Source organism: Tupaia chinensis, unplaced genomic scaffold, assembly GCF_000334495.1.
Source record: "Tupaia chinensis unplaced genomic scaffold, TupChi_1.0 Scaffold000074_1, whole genome shotgun sequence".
Classification (NCBI taxonomy): domain Eukaryota; kingdom Metazoa; phylum Chordata; class Mammalia; order Scandentia; family Tupaiidae; genus Tupaia; species Tupaia belangeri.
In genome coordinates, this window is record NW_006159534.1 from 1211494 (window position 1) to 1239177 (window position 27684).

The window sequence follows — 27684 nt, forward strand, 5'->3', positions numbered from 1 at the left end:
CTTTCCCTCTCTCCCTCTTTTCCTTTTATCTTTTTTGCCTTTTTTTTTTTTTTTAAAGCCAAAGACACTAACAGATACTTTGGTTCCTGAAGAATTTCATATCGTGTCGAGTACAGGAGTCTCAGGTTTGGAGTGTCATGATGAGTGAGTACTGTGTTATGTACTGAATACCTGACAACTTGAACCCTTCCCCTCCTCAGATGTGGAAGAACTAGAGAAAAGTACTCTCATGTTCCTGGCAATATTTGCAATGAAATGAGAAACATTTGAGCCAGCTACCCTAACACAATTTAAGAAAGTATATGAGAGAGAGAGAGAGAGATTTTTGCTATAGGGTGTAGGCACTCACCAGAAAGACAGAGGGAGGAGACAAAGACACAGAAAGCAAGAAATCAGCTCCCTAGGGGATAGCCACACTGCAATTCCTTCTCCTCTCAGGATTTTGGGCACATGCACATATACACCCAGCATGAGTTTCAAGCTGCCAGGTTTGGGACTCGAACCTCAGTTGGCCACATGAGAAACCAGCCTTATGAATGCCATGTCCACTATGCCACCTGCTGGCCCCAGGAAAGATGTTTTTAAAATGAAAGAAAAAGACTTAAAATATTTGGAATTTTAGTGATTAAATGATTTTCTTTCTTTTCCTGCCGTTTAATTTCACTTTTTAAAAGAGTGGAACTTTGTTCTGAATGCTCACTAGGCCTTTTTGGGATGATTTTGAGCAATGACGTGGAAACAAAGGAAAGTAGCCCTCTTAGCCTCTATGTTGTCATGGATGCATGCTCTAGGAATTCACTCCAGACTGCAGATCTTTTTTTCTTTGATTCCTGTTTATAGAATTGAAAATATGATCTTGCTTTTATTTTCTGAAACAACACTTGAATATTTTATACTTCAAAAAATGAAAACTTCAAACTAAGGTTTTATAATAAAATATCCAAAAGCCATCATTCTCATCCAATGTATATGTTATCTGGTATGGTATTTCTTTATGATGGTAATTTTTTTTTTTTTGAGAGGTTTTTGCTATAGGGTGTGTGTGCTCGCCAGAAAGACAGAGACAGAGAAAGTGAGAAATCACCCCCCCAGGGGGGATGGCCATGCTGCAATCCCTTCTCCTCCATTCTCCTCTCGGGATCTTGGGCACTCATGCACACGCGCCCAGCGTGAGTTTAAGCCACCGGGTCCGGGACTTGAACCGCGGCCAACTACATGGGAGCCCACCGACATAGCCATTTCGTTAACTGCTGGTCCCTATGATGGTAATTTTTTTGTTTTTGTTTTTGTTTGTTTTGTTTTGTTGTTGTTACAGGGTATGTGTATGAGAGAGAGAGAGAGAACCCCCAGGGGGAATGTCCCTACTGCAATGTCTTCTTCATTCTTCTTATGGGATTTTGGGCATGCATGCACATGTGCCTGGAATGTTTTTCAAGTCACTGATCCAAGAAAGTTGGCCATGTGGGTTCCAGCTGCCTTAACTACCACACCATACGACTGGCCAGATGGTAGGTTTTATAACGACATTTGGCCTGAGAGAATTAAATGGAACTTATTTTGGGGGTAACTTTTAATTTTTATTTAATTCAAACTTATAAAAAAGTGGCAAATATAGGTTTAGGAACTGCCGTATGTCTTCTATTCTGATTCATGAGGTGTTTGCATTTTGGATCATTTGCTTTTACACACACACTTGTGCACGTGCATGTATACACAAACAAACACACCCACACACATTTAAAAACTATTCAAGAGTGAGTTTGGTATGTCATGGACCCTTACTACTGAATACCTTAGTGTATATTTAGTGTATATTAGTAGTTACAGTCTTTTTAATGACTTTTTCTAGTATCGTCTCTTCTATATTTATTAGTTGGTATTTTACCATATAGACTCTTGGATTCCTGTTTTGTTTGATGGGTTTTAATTTTTCTTTTTTTAAGAGAGAGATTTTTGCTATAGAACACATATGCTCACCAGAGAGAAAGAGATTGAGACAAAGCAAGAAATCACCACTCCATGGGAGATGGCCATGCCTCAATCCCTTCTCCTCCATTCTCTTTGAATTTTGGGCATGCACACACATGCACCTGGTGTGAATTTAAAGCTGTTGGGTCTGGGACTCAAACTATGGTTGACCATATGGGAGTCCAGTGTCCTAACCATTATGCCACTTGCCGGCTTGGGTTTTAACTCTTTACTATATTTTAATGTTCAGAAATTTTGAGATTTGACCAGTGGCAGCTCTTTTGTGTTCTTTGAATATATCCCCATTCTCATTTAAACTCTTATATTCTGGCTTGATAAGATTTCCATGTTCATCTAGTATTTCACAATAGCAGTCCTAGAATGAGCCATGAGTCATTTCTTCAGGGAGTGCTGATTTCTTTTAGTGGAGAGTGGCACTTAGAATCAAGATTTAGGTACAAGCTGTGCTAATTGTTCCTGGGATATCATTTCCTCTCACACACCTATTTTTGAAATTGTATTTTGAATCTTTTGTGCCCTGGAGACTGGATTGATCTAAATTCTTAAAATAGACTTTAGTCATCAATGGTTACAGTAGAGGGCAAGAGGGCACACTTACTAACTAGGGGAAGAAGAATGATATCTATAAACAGAAATGAATAGATTTCCATGTGGTTCTTAGGAGAAAGTTAATTGTGATACTCATTTAGGTGCAAATCATTACTTTCAGAAGACAAATATAGTTGGGAGTCTGAAAACTAGGGTTCTGTCACCTCTGCTTCTGACCTATTTTTTTTTGGAGAGGTTTTTGCTATAGGGCGCCATGTGCTCGCCAGAAAGACAGAGACAGAAAGATAGAAAGCAAGAAATCGTCCCCCCCAGGGGGATGGCCACACTGCAACCCCTTCTCCTCCATTTTCCTCTTGGGATCTTGTGCATGCATGCACATGCGCCCAGTGTGAGTTTAAGCCATCAGGTCCAGGACTCGAACCGTGGTCGACTACATGGGAGTCCAGTGACAGGCATTATACCAACTACTGGTCCCTTAGTCACTTAACTTTGTTGACCTCAATATTCTTAGAACTTCCTTATACCTTTGTAAAAAAATTTTTTAAAAGAATTATTTTATTTTAACTTTATTTATTATTATTATCATTATTATTTTCCACTTTGATCAGAGAGAGACAGAGAGAGAGAAAGAGAGGAAGTGAGAAAGCAAGCCACCAGGTCCGAGACTTGAACCATGGTTGGCCATGTGGGAGTCCAGCGCCTTTAACCACCATGCCACTTGCCGGCCCCATACCTTTGTAAAAATTAATCAAGGAAATTTTTATATTTTAATACATCAAGGAATATGTTAAATCTCCTTTTCTACAATTGTTCCAAATATGATAAATGTCATTATATCTGTGTCTGTGGATATCTGAGAATATTTAGATAAGATCTTTTGTGCAAATTATGGACCTCCAAGCTTATCAATTCCATGAGATCTTCAGTTTATTATGTTATGTTCCCCAACTCCAGCCTTGGAATGAGCCAGGAGTAACTTTTCCAGGGAGCACTGATTTCTTTTAGTGGAGAATGGTACTTAGAAACCTTCTGGGGCCAGCAGGTGGCATACCTGGTTAAGGTGCTAGATTCCCACATGACAGACCATGGTTTGAGTCCCAGACCTGGTGACTTGAAAATCACACCGAGCACATGTGCATGCATCCCCATAATCCCAAAAGGAGAATGGAGGAGAAGCGATCGTGGCATGGTCCTCCCTGGGGCATCATTTCTCATGTTCTTTCTTTCTGTCTCTCTGGCAAGTGCACAGACCCTAAAACAAAGAAACTCTCTCTCTCTCAAAAAAAGGAAGAAAGCAAAAAGAAACCAAGAATCTGTGTTTGCAATGTGTGATAATTAATAAACAGGCTAGAAAATTTATTTAAAATAACATGTTTCTATCTTATTTATTGTAGCAAATATACTACTCTCCTCACAGATAGTGAAAACAGGCTATTGCTTTTCCCATCCATGTAAGTACAATTTGTTTTCTAAAGTATTTCTCATAGAGAATATCTTTATGCATATATATATATATATATATATATATATATATCCCTTTTTCTTGGTACTTTTATTAAATAAAAAATATTGAAATTATAGCAGAAACTCAAAAGAAAATTTTCCTACAATTTCATTATCTAACCAGTATTTTAATTTATTCAGTTGCATATATTTATATATATAGCATAATATTCAAGTACTATAAAATACTTTCATGTTGTACATTTAACCATTATTAGTTCTCCATTTTGCTACAATTTTTGTTTTGTTTGTTTGTTTAAGTCTTTCCCTTTCCCCTTTTCTTCTTTCCTATTGGAGGTTACCAATGTTAATTACTTTGGGTTTATCTCTTCCCTTTTATTATGTTCTTACAATATTATAAAATAGTATATACAATTTTTGAAATCATTTTCTTTTAAAAAAGAGAGGATGATACTATTTATGTTTCTCTTTTCTTTCCCCACTGTATTACTGATATCTCACTAGAACAATAGATATAGGCCTAATGTTTTCAAATATTTTTAATATTCCAGAGAATATACATTTGTTTATATGCATTATTTTTGCCATTTGTGAATAACTTTTTTTTTAGCACTAATTACAAAAGTCTGTCATCTTAATCGTTTAGGAAACCTAATAAAAGAGTAGAAGTGATCCAGCTGAATAATGTGATGGATACCATGCTAGAGAGGGCTGGTGTGGAAAGTCAGGAATACTCAGGACCGACCAAGGTAATTGCAGGGTTAATGTAACCTAGTGGTTAAGAGCCTGTACTGGGACCAGCAAGTTCCATGGTGGTGAAGGCCCTGGACACTCCCACATGGCAGACTGTGGTTCAAGTCCTGGATCTGGTGGCTCGCTTTCTCACTTTCTCTTTCTTTCTTCTCTTTGTGTGTCTCTGGTCAAATTAAAAAATAAAAATGAATGAATAAATAAAATAAATCATTCCTTTAAAAAAAAAGAGCATGTACTCAGGAGGCAGATTGCTTGGGGTGGACTTCTGCCATTAGACTCTGCCATTTATTTACTGGTGACCTTGGGCAAGTTAGTTAATGCATTGGTGCTTCAATTTCCTCATCTGTAAATTAGAGATCATAATAGTATCTGTCTCATAGGGGTGTTGTGAAGATAGTACTTAATTTTAGCCAAAAGCCAAGAAGTGATGTTGTAGAGATTAAATGACAAAATTAATATAAAGTACCTGGCAACTGGTAAATTGTATAATGAATTGTTACTACTATTTTTACTGCACTTAATTGAACTTGAGGAAATATTGATTCTAAGATCCTTATTAAGTACCACTAAAAAACCCATCCAGGGCCAGCAGGTGGCGTGGTTAATGGTGCTGGACTGCCACATGGCTGACCATGGTTCAAGTCCCAGACCTGATGGCTTGCTTTCTCACTTTGCCTCTCTCTCTCTCTCTCTCCCTCTCTCTCTCTCTCTGGTCTAATTAAAATAAATAAATAAAATTAAATAATTCTAAATAAAACTACTAATTAAACAATTCTTTCTTACTACTTGTTACTTTTATTTTGTACTTAATAAAAGAGCTCTTTTGGTCTTACGTAGATACAGTTTTTTCTCTATGAAGGTATTTTCTTTTTGTTCTGTAAGTTTTTATTTGTATAGAATTTTAAATTTGCATAAAAGTTCATAAATCACACCTATGTAATATTTACCCAGATTCTCTATCCAATTATTTTTTGTCTTCTTTAGAAGTTTTGCCATAGGGCGTGTGTACTCGCTGGAGAGAGAGAGACAGAGACAGTGAGGGACAATGAGAAATCAATCTCCCCCTGGGGAGGATGGCCATGCCACAATTCCTTCTCCTCCATTCTCCTCTTGAGAACTTGGGCACACATGCACATTTGTCCCATGTGATTTTCAAGGCCCCAGGTCCAGGACTTGAACAGCAGTCATCCATGTAGGAGTCCAGTGATGTAACCGCTATGCCATCTGCTGGCCTCCTTTACCCAGTTCGTTATGTTGTACTTTGTTTATTATTCTTGCTCCCCTTCTATCTATCTATATATGTATAGTTTTTTTTTTTCTGAACCATTTTAGAGTAAGTTAGTCTACTACTAAATATTTTAGGGTATATAGTTGATTGTTGTACAACATAGGTTGAACTGTGTGGGTCTACTTACATGTGGATTTTTTTCAATATATATATTAGCAAAATTATTGGAGATTTGTAACAATTTAAAAAAACTCACAGATGAACCATGTAGCCTAGAAATAGCAAAAAAATTAAGAAAAAGATATATAGTGAATGCATAAAATATATGTAGATACTAGTCTATCTTATTACTTACTACTATAAAATATACACAAATTTATTATAGGAAGTTAAGATTTGTCAAAATATATATACACACAGACCATACATGTCACATTCACAATAAAGAGAAATATAAACAAACATAAAGATGCAATATTAAATCTAACCACTTAAGGGCCAGCAGGAGACATGGTGGTTAAGGTGCTGGATCCCACATGGCTGACTGCAGTTCAAGTCTTGGACTTGGTGGCTTGAAAAACATGCTGGGTTCATATATGTGTATGCTCAAAATTCTGAGAGGGGAATGGAGGAGAAGGGACTGCGGCATGGCTATCCTGCTTGGCAATAGTGATTTCTTACTTTCCCTCTCTTTGTTTCTCTCATGTGCACTATGGCAAAAATCTAAAAAAAAAAGAAAACTGTATAAAATTTACTATAGTACATATTGTACCACTGTAATAATTTTGTAGCCACCTCTTACTGCTATTGAGGTGCATTCAAGAGTTACAACTATTTTCTTAGAATGTTACCTGTGGGACCAGACAAGTGGACACACATGGGAAGGCCCTGGATTCATTTTCTGTGCCCTCCCTGTAAATAGTGGGCATGCATGTGTTCCTGTATCCCAAGCTGGCTGAGGCTGGGGACGGGTCATGGCATGAAGACCCTGATGGAGTGCTGTATCTCTCTCTCTCTATCGTGGATGAAATAAATAAATAAGCTTAAAAACGAAACAAAGCAAGACATTGCCTGAACATTTTACCTTTCCAGTAAATTGTGTATCCCAGTGGAAAGTGATCTCTTGCTGTTCTTATTATTTTTTTCATCATGTTTAGTGCAATAAAGTAAACCTTGCAACACCAAGGAATTCATTATTTTTTCATTTGTCATGTCTAGTGTTAGTAATATATGTAACATCTACAGTGTTTTTTTGAAGATAATATTTCATTTTGTTCATTCATTCATTTATATTAATTTGACCAGAGAGAGAGGGAAAGCAAGAAAGCAAGCCACCAGATTTGGAACTTGAACTGTGGTTGGCCATGTGGGAGTGTCCAGCACCTTAACCACCACGCCACTTGCTGATCTCCATCTACAGTAGGGACAGGTCCACCTAGCTGTGCAGCAAGATGGGAGTAGTGGGCAAGTGAGCAAAGCTTCTTCTGTATCTGCAGCCATTCCCCATAGCCTGCATTACACCTGTCAGATCAGTGGCAGCATTAGATTCTTACAGGAGCATGAACCCTACTGTGAACTATGAATGCATTCATAGGTTACGTCCTTATGAGAATCTAATGCTTAATGATCTGGGGTGGACTGAGATGGTGATGCTAGCACTGGGGAGCAGCTGCAAATACTACATTTTAGTGAGTTGTATAATTATTTCATTATTTATTATACTGCGATAATATAAATAAAGTGCACAATAAATGTAATGTGCTTTTTTTTTTTTTTGAGAGGTTTTTGCTATAGGGCACATAGGCTCGCCAGACAGAGAGAGACAGAGAGATAGAAAGCGAGAAATCACCCCCCAGGGGGGATAGCCACACCGCAATCCCTTCTCCTCCATTCTCCTCTCGGGATCTTGGGCACACACGCACACACGCCCAGTGTGAGTTTTAAGCCACTGGTCTGGGACTTGAACCATGGTTGACTGCGAGGGAGTCCAGCAACATAGTCATTATGCTAACTGCTGGCCCCTAATGTACTTTTTTTTTTAGAGAGAGATTTTTGCTATAGGGTGTATGCATTCACTGGTGAGACAGAGAGAGACAGGAAGTGAGAAATCTCTTTCCACGGAGGATGGCCATACCACAATCCTTTCTCCTCCATTCTCCACTCAGGATCTTGGGCATGCACACACACACACCTGGTGTGAATCTGAAGCCGCCAGGTCAGGGATTCAAACCACAGTCAACTATGTGGGAGTCAAATGACATAACCATTATGCCATCTGCTTGTCCCAATGTAATGTGCTTTAATCATCCCCAAACCATCCCTCCCACCCTGCTCCATAGAAAAATTGTCTTCCATGAAACCAGTCTCTAGTGCCAAAAGAGATGGGGGACCACTGCCATATTAGACAGTGTTGACATAGGTACTGTTTCAGTCTGTTATGTTGCTAACAGAAATGTCCGAGGCTGGGTGATATATAAACAATAGAGTCTTATTGGGATTATGATTCTGGTAGCAGGGAAGTCCAAAGGAATGGAACTGTCATTAGGCCAGCTCTGTCATAATGTGGTGAAGGTCAGAAGCTTGAGCAGAGCAGAATGTGGTCTGTCTCATTTCCTTTCCCTGTAATCCCACCAGAATTCATCATGGAGGCCTTGCCCTAAAGACCTTAATTGTAATCTCTTCCCAAAGGTCTCACCTTTTGATACCATAATTGAATCAAGTTTTCACCTCTCAATCCTGTTACAATGCTCAACACATGAATTTTAGGAGAATATACTCAAGAATATACTATAGCGGGTTTAAACAGACAGATCTTGTAAATTGATGACATGCATTCTTGATATTGATAAATACAGTACAGTACAGTACTTAAGTATATTTTTTCTTCTTTATGTTTTTTTAAATAACATTTTTAGCTTATTCTATTGTAAGAATACAATATATAATACATATAATATACAGAATTGTGTTAGTCAACTGCTTATATTATCAGTAAGACTTCTGGTTAATAGTGGCTATTATTGGGCCTCCAGAAAAGCCATGATTTTTTTTCTATGTTTCTCTATGCAGAAATGGTTCATGACTTTTCCAATGACCCAATAGTAGGCAAGCACATGTGCCCTCTGACAAATTATTAGTAAAAAAAAGTTACACAGATTTTTGGCCACATGGAATTGGTATCACAACCCTTACATTATTCAAGAGTCATCTGCATTTCCTACATACAAGGCCGTTCTCTTATGTATCCTTAATCTAGTTATCAATATCAGAATATTTAACATTGATATGATAGTATTGTCTAACAAAGTCCAAATCCACATTCAAATTTTGTATTTCATCAATTGTCTCTATAATGGCTTTTATAGCTAGTTTTCCCCACTATTCCAAATTCCCAGTGTCATATGATACTTTTAGTTGTCGTGTTATCTTAGACAACTTTACTCTGAAACAGCCTTTGTTTTTTCTTTTGTTTTGTTTTGAGCTTGATATTTTGAAGAACACAGGCTAGTTATTCTATAGAATGTTCCTCAATTTTGTTGTTTCTGCTGTATACCTATAATTAGATTCAGGTTTTGTATTTTTGACAGGTATAACATAAATTGATACTGTGAACTTCTTAGTGCATCACACAAATTGGCTTACAATTAGATTTTAAAGTCACACATTACTTCTGTAATATATATATATACATATACACACACACAAATACATATACATGTATATGCAAATGTAAGTGAAACAAGTTAATCAAGGTATTTCTAAAACTAATTCACATGCAGATTGCTCACTTCCTAAAATGGTTTTTAAAGACTATAATAATTATGAATTATCTTTTCTTCTGTTAGATGCACAAACTACTACATATATTGAAGAAAGAACAGACTATTTACAATACAGTATTTCATGAACTTATTCGACAAGTTAGTGTGGACTGTGTGGATAGAGGAGAGCTGCTTTCCAAAATCAGGTTAGAGCTATTATTGGAATAGCCTACTTTCCTTTTAAGTTCTATCTTAGAATTGCTTTTATATCTACTTCTGAGAAAGCCGCAAAAGTATGCTTCTCTGTTCTACTGATAATAAAGAATATAAATGCATTTTAATTTTATTCTCTATAGTAAAAATACAGTAGCTGAGAACTTCCTTAAGCTGATGTTTGACACCATATTCTTTTATGACTTGAAGCGAAGTGCTATGTGAAATAGTGAAAAAATATAGGCTCTGGAGTCAGACTAATCTGGCTTCAAATCTTTATGTAGATATGTGAGCTTAGTAAACTTCGTAGTTTTCTCATCTATAAATGAAGATAATAGCTACTGTGAAAGTGTCCATGTGTCTGTTTGTTCACTGATCACAAATCAGTGATATTTATTCTCTACTCTGTGCCAAGTATTGAGATGTTTCATTTGGTTGTGGTGAGGTTTAAATGAGAACACACAAGTAAATACTCAGCAAATATAATTATTATCTATGATGATAAATATTATTGTTACTATAATTCTTGTAATTATGGTACTTTCTAGAAAGCTATAAGGAATAGTAGAGTCAAAATACTTGGGCTCAAATTATATAGCTATATAATCTGCAGCCCACTTGCCATGGAACTATTAGATCTCTCTGAATATCAGTATCTTCTAAATGGGAATTAATATGAGGGAGTCTTCAGAGAATTAATGAAAACATGTATTCTGAATAAAACTATGCACGGATTTCAATTTTTTTCACACCAAAACAAACTTGTGTTATGATTAGATTTTCCATTAACTTTTTGAAGTCCTCCCTGGTTGTAACAACGTGCCCTATTTGTCCAGTGCCTGATTTGTTGAAGCTGAGTTCCCTCTGTGTAGCTGTGCTGAGAAACAAGGAGCAAAGCCATTAATAAGAGACTGGTTAAGATTGGATACAGAGGAATAAATGGAATGCCATCAAGAGACGGAGAGTGCCGGATCAGAATGAAGACCCGAAAAGCTCGGGTCTGAGCTGTCAGTCTAAGAACAAAGCCAGGAAGGACATATGAGGAAACAAGGCAAAAGAATTAGATGGCCAATAATGTATACAAACCTTCCCCTTATGAGGGGTAGTTGTGGAAAGGACTAACAGTTGGTTTCAAGAGTTAGATTCTAGGGATCAAAATAGAGTGAGGTCTTATCCGAGGCTATTTAAACAACAATCATAAGCAGGCAAATCATAGCCATAATCCTCTGAGAAAAGCTTATATATATATGTGTGTATATGTATGTGTATATATATATACACATATATATTTTTTTTTTTAGAGAGAGATTTTTGCTATAGGGAGTATGTGCTCAATTAGAGAGACAGAAAGAGAGAAATCATTCTCCAGGGTGGATGGCCACACAAAAATCCCTTCTCAATTCTCCTCTCAGTATTTTGGGCATGCTTGCACATGTACCCGGCATGAGTGTTAAGCCGCTAAGTCCAGGATTTGAATCACAGTCAACTACAAAGGAGTCGAAGCAACATAATCATTACACCATCTAATGATCCCTCCATCCCTCCATGAGCTTTTTGAAAACCCCTTGTATATCATAGAATTTCTTTCATGCAACATAATTTTTTTTTGGAGAGGTTTTTGCCATTGGGCTCGTGTGCTCTTCAGAAAGCCAGAGAGAGACAGAGAGGCAGAAAGTGAGAAGTTACTTCCCCCAAGGGGGATTGCCACACCACAATCCCTTCTCCTCCATTCTCCTCTTGGGATCTTGTCCAGTGTGAGTTTAAGCCACTGGGTCTGGAACTTGAATTGTGGTCGGCTAGCAACATAATATTTTTGAGATGCATCCACACTGTTGTGCGTATTGGTGCCTTATTCTTTTGTATTGCCAAGTGGTATGTATTCCATTGTATGAATGGTACAAAAACCAGTTTGTCTATTTATTTGCCTTTTTTTTTTTTTTTTTACTTTTATCTACATTTATTTTATGCTGACTTTATTCCCATGCCATAAGTTTTTGTTTCTTCAGTTTCTTCTGGGATATCTTTTTCTTTTGTGCAACTTCCTCTTCCGGTTTAGGAACAATTTGCTCCTTTTCAGTGAGGATCATCTCGATGTGGCAGGGGGAGCTCGTGTGGATTAACCCGTCCATGAGCTCTGTAAGTACGACGGCGCATCTTTGGTGCCTTATTCACCTGAATGTGCTCAATGACCAGAGAATCCACATCTAACCCCTTAAGTTCAGCATTACTCTCTGCATTTTTAAGCATGTACAGCAAAAACTCAGCACTCTTTTTGGGCCACCGACCTTGTGTCCAGCCCCACTGTTTAGCCTGGGCACATCTACCAACACCGCCATTGTAACGACGGAATGGCACACACTGCTTCTGTAAAGTGACATCCTTCAGATACTTGGTCACTTTTCGGATATGCATACTCTTGATGGCCTGAGCAGTTTCATGAGTGTTCTTAAAGTGAACACGAAGACTTGAACCTCTTGACTTGCATGACTTTGTGGGGTTCTCTGGGTCAAGTGAATAGTGAACCATTTTTAAAGATCACCTCGGGCCGCTAAGGAGAAGAGCTATTTATTTGCCTTTTGGTGGACACTGAATTGTTTCTAGCTTTAGACTTTTTTAAAATTCTAAACTATTATTTTATTTAACTTTATTATTATTTTCCAGTTTGATGAGAGAGACAGAGAAAGAGAGAGAGGGAAAGTGAGAAAGGAAGCCACCAGGTCCAGGACTTGAACCGCGGTCAGCCATGTGGGAGTCCAGAACCTTTATCACCATGCCACCTGCCAGCTCCGCTTTAGACTATTATAGATAAGGCTACCACAAATGTTCTTGTATGAGTCTTTCCATGAAAATATGTTCTTGAGTTACTACCTAGGAGTGGGACTGCTGGTTCCCAGGGTAGGTGTAAGTTTATTTTTATAAGAAATTGTCATACATTTTCCCAAAGTGGTTATACCATTACTTTTTCCCGCTAACAATGTATGAGAGCTCTAATTGTTCTACATTTTTGCCAGCATATGGTATTGTAAGTCTTTAATTTTAGATACTCTAATCAGTGTGCTCTAGTATTTCGTTAGAGTTTTAACTAACATTACAGGAAATCCCTGCCAATTAATGATGTTGAATTTTTTTTTTTAACTTTTTTTTTTTTTCTATAGAGTGTGTGCATTGGAGAGAGACAGAGAGCGAAAGTGAGAGATCACCCCCCAGGGGGACTGACTGCACTGGAACCCTTCTCCTCTGGTCTCCTCTTGTGATTCTGGGTATGCACATGTGCTCCTGGTGTGTTTTTCAAGCCACTGGGTCTGGGACTCCTAACTTCGGAGTTGGCCATGTGGGATCCTTAACCATCATGCCACCTGCTGGTGTGATTCTGAATATTTTTTCATGAGTTAATTGGCCATATTTGTGTGTGTGTGTGTGTGTGTGTGTGTGTGTATGTATGTATGAATATCTATTCAAACCTTTTTACTACTTTTTTATTTTTTAAAGATATTTGCTGTAGGGTGTGTGTGCACTCATAAGAGAGACAGAGAAAGAGGGAAAGTGAGAAATCACCCCCGGGGGATAACATGGCCTACAATCCTTTCTCTTCCATTCCCTTCTTAGAATTTCTGGTGAGCATGCATACTCATTGAGCATGTTTTTCAAGCCACCAGGTTTAGGACTTGAACTGTATAGTTGGCCATGTGAGATCCAGTGCCTTAACCCCCATACCACCTGCTGGCCCCCTTTTGACTTCTCTTTTTTTTTTTTTTTTAAGAGAGATTTTTGCTATAGGTCTTCATGCCATAATTCATTCCCAGTCTCAGCTGGTCTGAATTATAAGCATACACACATGCCTCATATACACAGGGAGCCCTCAGGAGTGAACCCAGGGCCTTTCACCTGTGGGTCTAGCTGCATTACCACTGTACCACCACATGGTCTTGTGATACTGTGTATATATTGTTTTCTTACAATTTTTTTTTTTTTAAGAGGTGTTTGCTATAGGGCACATGTGCTTGCCAAAAAGACAGAGAGAAATCCCCACCCAGGGGGGATGACCAAGCCGCAATCCCTTCTCCTCCATTCTTCTCTTGGGGATATTGGGCACACATGCACACGCTCCCAACATGAGTTTAAGCCACCAGGTCCAGGACTTGAACCATGGTCGACTACTTGAGAGTCCAGAGACATAGCCATTATGCCATCTGCTGGTCCCTTTTAAAGTATTCTTTGGCTTTTTTCGGAGGTACAATAAGTTATTTGAAAACAAGTTAATACTTTTAGGTCTTTGCTGGGACTAGACTGGTGCTCAGTTTAGGACTAATTATTTCTAACTACTGAGGCAAGACTTGTGTATCCAATGCCCCATGAATCACTCGTGTTTCTAGTCTGGTTGGTCTGAGTAGGCACTACCTCTGGTCATGTATGAGAGCTGGGTACTCTTACCTCCGAGGTAGTTCTTTCCCAGGCTTTAGGTAGTTTCCTCAAATTTATGCTCCGATAGTGCTTAGGTGAACATTTAAGGGGGACCTTCTGCAGATCCTGTGCAACTCTTTTGTCTTGTGTATTCTTCCCTCTGAACGCCTTCTGCTTTCATCTTTTTAGACTCTTAGATCTGTCTCCTTAACTCAGGAGTCTGCTGGATCTTATTGAATTCCCCGTCCTTGTGCTATGACCTAGAAACTTTTCCAAGGCACTAAGCTGGGACAATCGTAGGGCTCATCCTATTTATTTCTGGTTTCTTAAGGATTACTTCCTTTCATTTCCTAATGCTAAGGAAGTGTTTCAAAAATGTTCTTTTGTTATTGTTATTTCAGGCAGGAGAATAAATTAAACTCTAGATTTCTTTTTATGTTTCCTATACTTATATCTATGCCAGTATTGCTGATTAATCATTTGTAAATTTTGGAAAATTATCAGAGGTAATCTCTGATTGATGTCTCTTCTCCACTTCTCTTTCTGGAACTTTGATTAGATTTATATTAGACATTCTCACTCTATCCTCTTTGTCTCTTAATCTTTCCTGTTATTCCATCTCCTTATCTCTGCGTTGTACTCTTGAGTAATTTTTTCTAGGACGTTTCTACATTCTTAGCTGTGTCTGTTCTGCTGGAACCCATCTATTGTTAATTCAACAATTTTTCCTCTAAGAATTCTTTATCTTCATGTCTGTGTTATCATACATGGTAATTGTTGTTGCTTGTTCATTTTTAGGTCCCATCTTTTATTTTTGAGGGATATTATGCATGGTCTTATATTGCAATTCTGATCATTATATGAAAACTTTTTAGTACCTAAATCTGCCGTTTGTTGTTTCTTCTGAGTCTCATTCATAATGATGGTTTATTTACATTAGTAGTTTGTAATCTTTTTTTGTGGAGCTAATATTTGGCTGATGTTAACCATGGAATCCTCAGGTCACAAATCAGGGATATTTTCTTTTTTATTTATTTCTTTATTTCTTTTTTGGAGAGTTTTTTTTTTTTTTTTTCCCCATAGGGCACGTGCACTCGCCAGACAGACAGAGAGAGACAGAGAGACAGAAAGCGAGAAATCACCCCCCAGAGGGGATGGCCAAGCTGCAGTCCCTTCTCCTCCATTCTCCTCTCAGGATCTTGGGCACACACGCACATGCACCCGGTGTGAGTTTAAGCCACCGGGTCCGGGACGTGGACCACAATCGACTACGTGGGAGTCCAGCGACATAGCTATTACGCTAACTGCTGGTCCCAAGGATATTTTCTTAAGAGAGAGAATTTGCATTTGCTTCCTTTTGGAATCCAGGCTTCGTGTAGTCGTCCTATTTTTGTCTTGGTTCCTGACTCTGAAGTGGCCCAAGGCTTAGTCTCTAAGTCCTAGTGTGGTTGTTTTTCCTGGGAACAACCTTGACCTTGGATTTGCTTACTAGATATTATTAATACAACTCTCACTCCATTTTCAGCTTACTGTTTTGGTGTGTTTATTCTTTTTGTTTTCCATCCCTAGAGACTTATTTTTTTTTCCTGAAAGCCAGGTAATACTTTGAAAAATATGTTCTCTTACTTAGTTGTATTATAATAAGACATCAGTTGTATTATAACGAGAAGGCCCTTCAGAGTATCTAGTCCCTGTATTTCCAGAAAAGGTCCTAAAAGGTGTTTTTTTTCTTTTTTTTTTTTTTTTTTAATGTTTTTTGCCACAGGGTGCATGCACTTACCAGAGAAAGAGAGAGGAAGAGAAAGGAAGAAATCACCCTCCAGGGAGGGATGTTCATGCCACAGTGCCTTCGCCATTCTTCTTTTGGGATTTTGGGCATGCACACACATGTACCTGGTGTGATTTTTTTCAAGCCTACTGGGTTAGAGACTTAAACCATGATCGACCCTGTGGGAATCTAATGCCTTAATTACCATGCCACCTGCTAGCCCAAGAAAATGTTTAAGTTGATACTTTTCAGTGTATAAACTACATATTGAACTGATAAACTTTCTGATACTTTAAGTGTTTAAGCCAGAGATATTAATTCTTTCTGGGTTAGTGGGTTAGAGATTAGACTAAATGTGGAGTCTGACTCACATATACTATAATCTAGGACCTCAGGCTTAGAGTAAAATGACTAGACACTTTTAATATAAATAAAGACTGCTCAGTGGTGAAATTTGGAATTTATCATTTATGATCATCTCCAAATATCTTGTTTGTTGTGTTCAGAAGCAAAAGAAATGACTTATTTATTTTAAAGATGTTTATTTTTAAATAGTTTGTATCTTTTTATATTTAGTCAATTTGAGAAAAGTTGAATTTAACAACGTATGAAAAATCTCACTATGTTTGAGGCACCCCGTTAGGGGTAAAGATACAAATATGGGGATCAGCCGATGGCATAATAGTTATGTTGCTTGACTCCCACTTAGTCGACCGAGGTTTGATTCCTGGACCTGGTGGCTTAAAACTCACACTGGGCGTGTGTGCGCGCATGCCCTGAATCCTGAGAGGAGATTGGAGAAGGGATTACAGCATGGCCATCCCCTCTAGGGGGTGGTTTCTTGCTTTCTCTTTCTCTATTTCTCTCTGTCCCTCCGGTGAGTGCACATGCCCTATAGCAAAAAGCTCTCTCAAAAAAAAAAAAAAAAAAAGATACAAACAGGTAAGACATCATTCTTATCCTCAGAGAATTTATAATCTAGAAGAAATAAGTCCTTAGTTTTGTTTTATATCTCAGATATTATGTTCTAAATAATTATGGCTCTGATTCTAATTCTCCACAATTGTTTAGGCACTTTTATGAGCATGGCAGGAAAATGCCTAGATTCCTTTCTTTTGTGAATGTCTGTTTACTAGTTTTCCCCCTAACATTCCTTTCTCCCTGGCATATTTTCCAGCTCCTTTTCTCTTTCCTTTTGTATGATGTCTTGTTTCCCTTCTTTCTCATGCAGAGAGAGATATGTACAAATGCTTGATCAGACTGCCCGACAGATGATTGACTTCTATAAAGACTTGGTCACTCAGCGAGTGATGGACCAGCGCATTTTAGAAGAACTGTATAATTTCAAGAATGTTATTGAGGAACTGACCAGGTAAAAACTGTGATTATCTTAAACACAAAACTAAAGTCAAAGCCATGTCTCTAAAGAGAGTTAAAAATGTGGGGAACCAGCAGTTAGCGTAATGGCTATGTCACTGGATTCCCACTTAGTTGACTGCAGTTTGCGTCCCGGACCTGGTGGCTTAAAACTCACGCCGGGTGCGTGTGCGTGCGTGCCCAAGATCCCGAGAGGAGAATGGAGGAGAAGGGATTGCGGTGTGACCATCCCCCCTGGGGGGTGATTTCTCGCTTTCTGTCTCTATGTCTCTCTCTGTCTGTCTGGCAAGTGCCTGTGCCCTATAGCGAAAACCTCTCCAAAAAAAAAAAAAAGAAAGAAAAAAATCTCTCTTAAAAAAAAAAGTTCAGGAAGAATAGAGTGATTAAATTTGAAGATTCTTTCATCTTCTTTTCATGTCTAGCAAGAGAACAGAAAGAATTGGATATAGTTGTAGATTCAGAGATTCAGATGTAGAAAGACAGGTTACGCAGGTTAGCATACAACTCCTTCCAAGATACGGATGTTCATATTTACCAGGTTTATAGAGCAGCACAATGGTTGTTAAGGTTCAAATCCCAAAGAGAGTAAACACTAATAGCAATCAAGATGGGAAATCACCTAACCTGTGGTAAGATGAGTATTGGCAAGAATCAAGAGGCGTGCCAGAGAACAGGGTGGAATAGCAGAGCAGCCTTGCTGTCCACATTTGCTTCTGCTCCATTTGTAAAGATCCTTCCACACCTTCTTTCTGCCTTTTCTTGTCATCTCCAAACCTGTCAAGATTACATCTAAAAGGACCAGCAGATGATGTAATGGTTATGTTGCTGGACTCCCACATAGTTAACTATGGTTTGAGTCCCAGATCTGGTGGCTTAAAACTCATGCTGGGCATGGGTGCATGCATGTGTGTCCAGAATCCCAAGAGAATGGAGAAGGCATTGTGGTATGGCCATACATTTTGGGAGCTGATTTCTCACTTTCTCTCTGTCTGTCTCTGTCTCTCCAGTGAGCACACATGCCCTATAGCAAAAATCTCTCTTTTAAAAAAAAATTACATCTAGAATGTACACTAGATATCTTGATTTGTTTCTAAGGTAAAAACTAGGACAGGAGGTATACATGATAACAGAAAAGATGCCTGAGTATAAATTTGATTTCCTGGGAGGAAACTTTTCAACTATATGTTTAAAATTTCTTTCCTTTATTTCAGGGAACTGTGTCTGGTTCGGGCTCATGATGTAAAATTAACAAAGGAAGCAGAGAAGGCTCATAAGGATTTGGCACAAGCTCTTTTAGATGCTGAAAAGAATGCCAAGTGAGTTGCTTAAGTTGTATAGCTTACATAAGGGGAAGAGGAGAAGCTCATATAGCTTCTGAAATGATGTATATGATACTAACTTTCTGAATTCTAAAAACACATATAGCTTACCTTATCTGAATTTATTAGGTTGTCAGAGAAGTCATGATGTATTTTTGCATAGAAAAAATTTTCCATAGAAAAAATATGTCATGACTTTTCTGACAACCCAATAGTTAATTTCTTTTTCTGAGAGAAAGAAAAATAAGGGACCATCAGTTGGCGTAATGGCTATGTTGCTGGACTCCCATGTAGTTGACTGTGGTTTGAGTCCCACACCCGGTGGCTTAAACTCACATTGGGCGCGTGTGCGTGTGTGCTTAAGATCCTGAGAGGAGAATGGAGGAGAAGGGATTGCAGCATGGCCATCCCCCTGAGGGATAATTTCTTGCTTTCTGTCTCTCTGTCCCTCTCTGCCTTTTTGGCAAGCGCCTATGCCCTATAGCAAAAACCTCTCAGAAAAAAAAAAAAAAAAAGTGAGAAAAAGAAAAATAAAACATGATCTTTCTCTCAGAGACAGGTTGTTGATTTCAGCATTGGTTGTTATATGAGATTTGCAGGCTACTACTTTCCTTTGTTTTTAAATTTTTAAGAGACCAGAGAGAGAGAGAGTGAGACAGCAAGCCACCGGGTCTAGGACTGAAACCATGGTCAGCCAGTGCCTTAACCACCGTACCACCTGCTGGCCCCAAAGCTGCTACTTTCTTTCTTTCCTTTTTTTTTTTTCTTTTTCCATTAATGAAGATTAATGGAGCTAATGTAAGTAAGCACTTATTAGTTCCTTTTTATGAAACTTAATGTCAAGAAATATTTCAAAGTTCAGAAAAAGAAAGCATGATAATGAACACTCATGTACCCTCCATCCTGAATTACCAAATTAGCCAATATATGTCATACTTGCTTCATACCCTTTTTTTGGAGAGGTTTTTGCTCTAGGGTACATGTGTTTGCTAGAAACACAGAAACAGAGAGAGAAAGCAAGAAATCACTCCCAAGGGGGGGACGGACACACCACAATCCCTTTTCCTCCATTCTTCTCTTGGGATTTTGGGCTTGCCCACACATGCTTCAGGAGTGAATTGCAAGCCACTAGGTCCGGGACTCAAACTGTGGTCAGCCTTTTGGGAGTCCAGTACCTTAACCACTACACTACCCTGCTTCATGCCCTTTTTTTTTTTTTTGGAGAGGCTTTCACTATAGGGTGCATGCGCTCGCAAGACAGGCAGGGGGACATAGAGACAGAAAGCGAGAAATCACCCCCCAGGGGAGTTGGCCACGCCGCAATCCCTTCTCCTCCATTCTTCTCTCGGGATCTTGGGCACGCACGCACACATGCCCGGCGTGAGTTTTAAGCCACCGGGTCCGGGACCCGAACCGCTGTTGACTACGTAGAAGTCTAGTGACATAGCCATTACGCTAACTGCCGGTTCCCCCTTCGTGCCCTTTTTTTAAGGGAACAAGATTTTATAGAAATATTTGATGTTTTGGGGCCAGCAAATGGCATAGTGGTTAAGGCGCTGGACTCCCACATGGCTGACTTCAATTTGAGTCCTGGATCTGGTAACCTGAGAGGAAATTCATGAAGGGCACATGTGGGTATATACCCAAAATCCCAAGAGGAGAATGGAAGAGAAAGGATTGCAGCATGGCCATCCCCCTTGGGAGTGACTTTGACTTTCCTTTTCACTGTCACTCTCTGTCTCTCTGATGAGTGCGTACACCCTATAGCCAAAACCTTAAAATTTTTTTTTTAAGTTTAAAAAAGAAAGAAAGAAAAAATATATATCTCCATTCTTCTATCCTGTCTGGAGTTAATCACCACTGGTCAGCAGTTGATATATAATATTCTGTTCATTCTTTTATATTTTACTATACAGTTATCTGTCAAACACTAATATAGTTTCATTTATTTTAAAAATCTGCTTTTTACCAATTTTTACCAATGAACAGTACTTGAGACTGTTCATTAGGATGCATATAGGACAAATAAATGTATTTTTACTGCTTTATAGTATTAAATTAAATAGCTAAAGCTTATGAGAGCTCTTTTGTCTATATCTTTAATCGATTTGCTGGGTGCGAAAAGGTATTTAGTTTTCGTTTGTATTTTCTTAATTAGTGATGTAATTGAGTTTAGTCCTTTTTTAGATTTTAGATAATCTACTACGGTCTTATATTTTTATTCTACTTTAGGGGTTACAAAGGTTTTTTTTGTAAAGGGCCGTATAGCAAGATGTGGTTTCTGATGCAAGTACTCAAGACTGCCTTTGTAATCTGTGCTATTTTTATAGCTTAAAAGCAGCCAAGGACAATATGTGGTCATGGCTGTGTTCCAGTAAAGTTTTATTTATTTCAGTTAATTTATTTATTTCTCCCAAGAATGAGAGAAAAAGGGAGACAGAAAGACAGCATCCCCAACAGACCTTGATACCTTGATCCATACCCATCTTTAGCCAGCCCTGGATTATGGCACAAGTGTGCCTGGTGTACTCAGGGAAGTTTCTGGACATGAACCCAGAACTCTCCTTTGTGAGTCAGCCTTGCAGAGTGTTACATTTTACTGCTATTACCACTGTCTGGCTCCCAAGAGCTTTATTTATTGACATTGTCTCAAAAATTGTTTCTATTTTTTTCAACCATTTTTTGAATTTTTTGCTTATAAAAGAACATAGATTAAAAAATAGGTAACAATTTTTATGGAATAGATTTTAGGTTCTCTTCACACAAATGAAAAGTAACAATGTGAGATTATACATATCCTAATCTGTATGTAGCTGTATTTACCTCTGTATTAAAGACATTTTGTAGGGACCAACAGGTGGCATGGTGGTTAAAGACACTGGACTCCCACGTAGCTGACTACAGTTCAAGTCTCGGACCTGACAGCTTGCTTTTTCTCTTTCTGTCTCTCTGTCGTTCTCTGGTCAAATTAAAACAACAACAATAATAATAATAATAATAAATTTAAACATAACGAAATTAAAAATTAAAAACATTTTGTAAACCTCAAATATAAACAGTAAAATCTATTTTTAAAAAGTTTAAAGAAGGGACTGGTGGGCGGCATGGTGATTAAGGTGCTGGACTCACATATGGCTAACCACAGTTTGAGCCCTGGACCTGGTGGCTTGCTTTCTCACTCTCTGGTCAAATTAAAGAATAAAAATAATAAATAAAATTAAGTAAGTTAACACACACACACACACACACACACACACACACACACACATATATGTAAATAAAAGTATGGGCTGGTCCTATGACCTAGTGGTTAAGAATGCCAGATCTCACATGGTCAACCATAGTTGCCAGGGCAGCTTTAGAGACACACTGAGCATGTGCCTGTAAGTGGCTCCAATTCTGATGATGTGGAGGAATGGAGGAACGGGATTAAAGTATGACTACATCCCATTATGGGGTACATTCTCCTTCCTCTTTCTCTCTTTCGCTGTCTCTCTCTCTCTCTCTAGTGAGTGCACATACCATCTAGCAATTAAACAAACAAACAAAAAAGGAAAGTAAGATTAAAAATTGGGACCAGCAGTTAACGTAATGGCTATGTCGCTGGACTCCCACGTAGTCGACCGTGGTTCGCATCCCGGGCCCGGTGGCGTAAAACTCACGCCGGGCGCGTGTGTGTGCGTGCCCAAGATCCCAAGAGGAAAAAGGAGGAGAAGGGATTGCGGTGTGGCCATGCCCCCTGGGGGGTGATTTCTCGCTTTCTGTCTCTCTGTCTCTCTCTGTCTGGCGAGCGCACGCACCCTATAGCAAAAACCTCTCAAAAAAAAAGAAAAAGAAAAGAAAAGAAAAAAGAAAGGATGAATATAGAAGAGTTAATGTTGAGTGAAATGAGTCAGACCATGAAAGATACATATTATATATCCCCACTTAATTTGTAGAGTGCTATGGCAGAGATGGAAATGTGATGGTGGAGGGATGTGTGTAAATGCTAAACATTGTAAATGGGGAAAACGGCAGAGAGTAGGTGGTGGAGGGTGAGTGTAAGGTGCATATGGGTTTTTCCATTTGTCTGTGTTGTTGTCAGCTTTTTCTTTATATTTCTCTAGGCTGTATTGTTTAGGGACATCATAGTTGTTTCCTGGTACATTGATTGTTAGAATGAATTGTTTCTTTCAGTGTCTCTGTACTGACATTGTTGTCTCAGCTTTACTTTCAAAACAGTGTTTGATACACCTTAAATTTTTTTTTGTCTATATAGCTGTTTCTTATTTTTCTTTCAGAATTGTGGAAGAATACCATGACTTATATACATTACAAAGAGGAAGGATGGAGAATGATATTAGACAGTTAATAGCAGAAAGAGATATCTGGAGCTCAGCCACATACAAATTGGCCCGAAAGGTTGGTTCATCTGGAGTCACAACTCAGACTTTTGTTTTTTTTATTTTTCTTCATAAAGTTTAACAATTTTCAGTAATCCGGACAAAAATTTTAAAAGACTGTGTATATGTATTGATGAATAATGTAGCATTTGTGGGTCTTGAAAGGGGAACATTAAATTTTTATTTATTTCTTTTCTCTGTTGGGTACCTAGCTATTGCATAATTGAGGGCTCTTTTTTTTTTTTCCCACCAGTACCTATGAAGTGGGAATAAGAATTCTTTTTTTGTTGTTTGGGAACATGTTAAAATTTTTAACTTTAATTTTTATTAGTAGTAAGCACGACAAAATGGTTCTTATTTTTTCATATAACCATTTTTCAAAATGGTTCTTCATTTTTTCATATAACCATGCTAGGATCACTGATTATCACAGCAGTCTTGTTCTGTTACCTTGTTCAGATGATGACTGAATTAAAATATGGCATCTGGTGGATCATTATAGTAATGCTTTAGGGAAATAGTAGAGTCTTACGCTATCCTATATTTCTGAAATATTTACTTGTTGGTGGCCTTTTCTGACCTCTGGGACTTATAAGTATTAATAGCAAATTATGAGCTTCTTTTTTAATGAATTTTTTTAGAGAGAGATTTTTGCTACAGGATGCGTGTGCTCGCCAGAGAGAGACAGAGAGACAGAAAGCGAGAAATCACCCCCCAGGGGGGATGGCCACGCCGCAATCCCTTCTCCTCCATTCTCCTCTTGGGATCTTGGGCACGCACGCACACGCACCCGGCGTGAGTTTTAAGCCACCGGGTCTGGGACTCGAGCTGCGGTTCAACAATCTGGGAGTCCAGCAACGTAACCATTATGCCATCTGCTGGCCCCTTATTATTACCTTGTAATTCATCAGAGAGAGAGAGAGAGAGAGAAGAAAGTAAGCTACCTGGTCTGGGACTTGAACCATGGTCGCCCATGTGGGAGTCTTAACACCTTAATCACCACACCACCTGCTAGCTCCATGAGGAATCCCTTTTAAACATGATATGAAACCTTAAAACTAAAAACTCCCATGTGGTGTGATACATCTGAAATAAAACTACATACCAGTCTGAGAAAAACTATACTTTAAGATACATTTAATATTACTGAAGTGTACTAACAAATTTTAAAAATAATTCACTAAAACAATGAGCACAGAATATGAATAAATAACTCAAAGTATGAAATTCAAATAGCTAAACTGCAAATATATGAAAATATGTTCAACTTCACCAATAACCAGTAAAGTGGAAAATAAAGAATAATAAGTTATCATTTGTAGTTTAACAGATTAGCAAACTTTAAACTTGTGATAAACATGGACACTTTCATGTGCTAGTGATAAAAATATAAAATATAAATTGATAGAAACTTTTAGAGTTTTTTTTTAAGAGATTTTTTCTATAGGGCATGTACACTTGCTGGAGAGACAGAGAGAGAGAGACAGAAAGCAAGAAAGCACCCTTCAAGTGGGATGGCCATGCTATAATCCCTTCTCCTCCATTCTCCTCTCAGGATTTTGAGCTCACATGCACATGTGCCTGGTGTGAGTTTTAAGCCAATGGGTCTGGGACTCTAACTGTGTCTACTATGTGAGAGTCCAGTGAAATAACCTTTACGTTGTCTGCTGGTTCTCCTTCTAAAGAATTTTATAGGTGATAATAGTATTTTGAATGCAACCCCCCCTTTGAATATACATTCTTGGGCAATACTAGTCTCAGTGAATAAGGATACGGATATTCATTTTAGCATCACTTATGAATAAAAAAAAAAATCCCTAAAACCCTAAATATTTATCAGTAGGAAAATAAATTATAGTTATCCAAACAGTACAATTTTAAGTAATCATCTAAAAGAATGTTGCTGACATGGATGTATATGGAAAAGTGGCTATAATAAATGAGAGAATTTTCAAATAATATATTACCAAAAAAAATATATATATATATAGGCCCAGCCACTGTGGTGCAGTTTTAACACATGTGTCCTGTAAAACTAGAAGCCATATTGCCATCTATGAGTTTAGATCCCAGGTTGACTTGAAAATGTACTGAGCATACATGTGGGCACTCAGCATGAAGGACTGGGGAAGGGGGATTGGGGCGTGACAAGACTGTGCCGAGAGTGGTTTCTGTCTCTCTCTGCTGTGTGCATGTGTGCACTATCATAAAAAAAATTAAGGTTATAAACATTCACTTAAAATGATTACAAGTGTATTAAAACTATGTATAGTTATGGGGCTGGCTGGTGGTGTGGTTAAGGGCACTAGACTCCCTCATGGCCGACTGTGGTTTGAGTCCTTGACCTTGCGGCTTGCTTTCTCACTTTCTTTCTCTCTCTCACTCTGTCTCTTTCTGGTAAAATTTAAATTAATTAATTAAATACATAAATAAAGTTAAATAAAATAATTCTTTAAAAACAAAATAAAACTATGTGTACTTTATACATATACACGCACACAAAATTTTGAATGATGAAACACCAGACCAATAACAGTGATTGCTCTCTGATAGAATGTAGAAATGAAAGAGAAGAGATTGAGAAGTGCTTTCTTCCCACCTCTCTGTATCTCTCTCTCTCTGGTGAGCACACATGCTTTCTGGCATTTTTTTTTTGAAATCTATAAATATTAATTCTGGCACGCAATCCCTTTTCCTCCATCCTCCTCTCGGGATTCTGGGCATGCACGCACACATGCCTGGCGTGAGTTTAAGCCACCGAGTCTGGGACTCAAACCTCGGTCAACTACATGGGATTCAAACTTCAGTCAACTACACGGGATTCAAACCTCAGTTGACTACTCAGTCCAGTGACATAGCCATTACACCTACTGCTGGTCCCGCAAGTTAATTTTAAGGTTGAGTAAACTGGTGGGAAATTTGAATTTGTAATTTATAATTCTTTTGTATTTGACTTTTTTTTTTTTTTTTTTAATTTGCACAGGGCGTATGCACTTGCCAGAGAAAGACTGGGGGCAGGGTGGGTGGAGGGAGTGAGAAAGCACCCCTTAAGAGGTATGACCACACCACAATTCCTTCTTCATTCTTCTCTCAGGATTTTGGGTATGCACGCACATGCACTGCGATGTTTTTATTTGGAGAGGTTTTTGCTATAGAGCACTAGCTGGACAGACAGAAAAAGAGACAGAAAGAGAAAGAAAGTGAGAGAAAGAGCAAGAGAAAGTTAGAAATCATCCCCTAGGGGGATTGCCATACCATAATCTCTTCTCCTCTCCATCCAGGACTTGAATTGTGCTAAGTCGTGTGGGAGTCCAGCACTTTAACCACCATACTACCTGCCAGCCCCCCAACAAGGTTTTTAATTTACCTGGTCGGAGACTTGTACCTTGTAGTCAACCAGGTCGGATCTAACTGCCTTAACCACCATGCCACTGGCTGGCCCCTGTTTGACTTTGTTTTAACAATTACATATTATATATTAGTAATATATGAATTAACAAAAACTAATTATATGCTAGTTTTTTTACGGTCTATTTATTTTTAGGGGCAAACTTTGAGCACCTTTTGTGTGTCTGACATTATGCCATGGAATGATTGGTGAAACAAAAATAATTAAGACAATGTTCTTGTCCTTAAAAACTTAAGAGGTTCAAATAGTGTTATTACTTTAAAATGATGGGCCTATCCAAACAATGAAATGTGAATTGGAATGAATATATCAATTCTTCTTTTTTTTTTTTTTTCCATAGAATGTGTGTGCTTGCCAGAGAAAGAAGGAAAGAGAGAGAGGGAGAAAGTGAGAAAGCATTCCCCATTGGGGATGGCCATGCTGCAATCCCTTTTCCTTTGTTCTCCTTTTGGGATTTTGGGTGCCCATGCACACGTGCTTTGAGTGTCTCTGAAGCCACCTGGTCTGGGACTCAAACTGTGCAGTTTGAGTGCACAGTGGGATCCAGCTGCTTTAACCACTGTACCATCTGGCTAGCTCCAGAGTATTCTTAATAATACGATTAACATTAATTACTACAATTAATATTATTATAAAAGAGCAACAGCTATCTTTTATTCAGTTATTACTATAAGTCAGATGTTTGCTAAGGGAATAATCAACATAGTTTTTGATCCCTGGTTGAAGTTTCTGTAGAAGAGTACTTGTGGGGGCAGCAAGTGGTGTGGTGGTGAAGGTGCTGGACTCCAACATGACTGATCATGGTTTGAATCCTGGACCTGGCAGCTTGCTTTCTCACTTTCTCTCTCTCTCTCTCTCTCTCTGGTCAAACTAAAAAATAATAACAAAATTTTTAAAAATTAAAAAAAAAGAAGAGTATCTTGCATTGATGGATCTTTGTGTTAGATTATGCCTAAAGTTTTCCAACCAAATATGGCAGAATGCCAACTCCAGGAAAATAAGGACTTGGTTTCTTCTTCTTCTTCTTTTTTTTTTTTAAGATTTTTGCCATAGGGTGCATGTGCTCACTAG

At 38.3% G+C, this 27684-nt stretch overlaps 1 protein-coding gene across 2 annotated transcripts in view; it reads left to right on the plus strand.

The window, feature by feature from the left end:
• Nucleotides 1–27684, plus strand: part of AXDND1 (axonemal dynein light chain domain containing 1) — a 132705-nt gene that overhangs the window by 24331 nt on the left and 80690 nt on the right. For both annotated transcript variants that reach the window (XM_006142312.1, XM_006142311.1), the window contains exons 5-11: nucleotides 59–144; nucleotides 3933–3989; nucleotides 4649–4751; nucleotides 9829–9950; nucleotides 17358–17498; nucleotides 18715–18819; nucleotides 23103–23223. In XM_006142312.1, the coding sequence (XP_006142374.1) occupies nucleotides 59–144; nucleotides 3933–3989; nucleotides 4649–4751; nucleotides 9829–9950; nucleotides 17358–17498; nucleotides 18715–18819; nucleotides 23103–23223 (735 nt within the window). The remainder of the gene's footprint in view (nucleotides 1–58; nucleotides 145–3932; nucleotides 3990–4648; nucleotides 4752–9828; nucleotides 9951–17357; nucleotides 17499–18714; nucleotides 18820–23102; nucleotides 23224–27684) is intronic.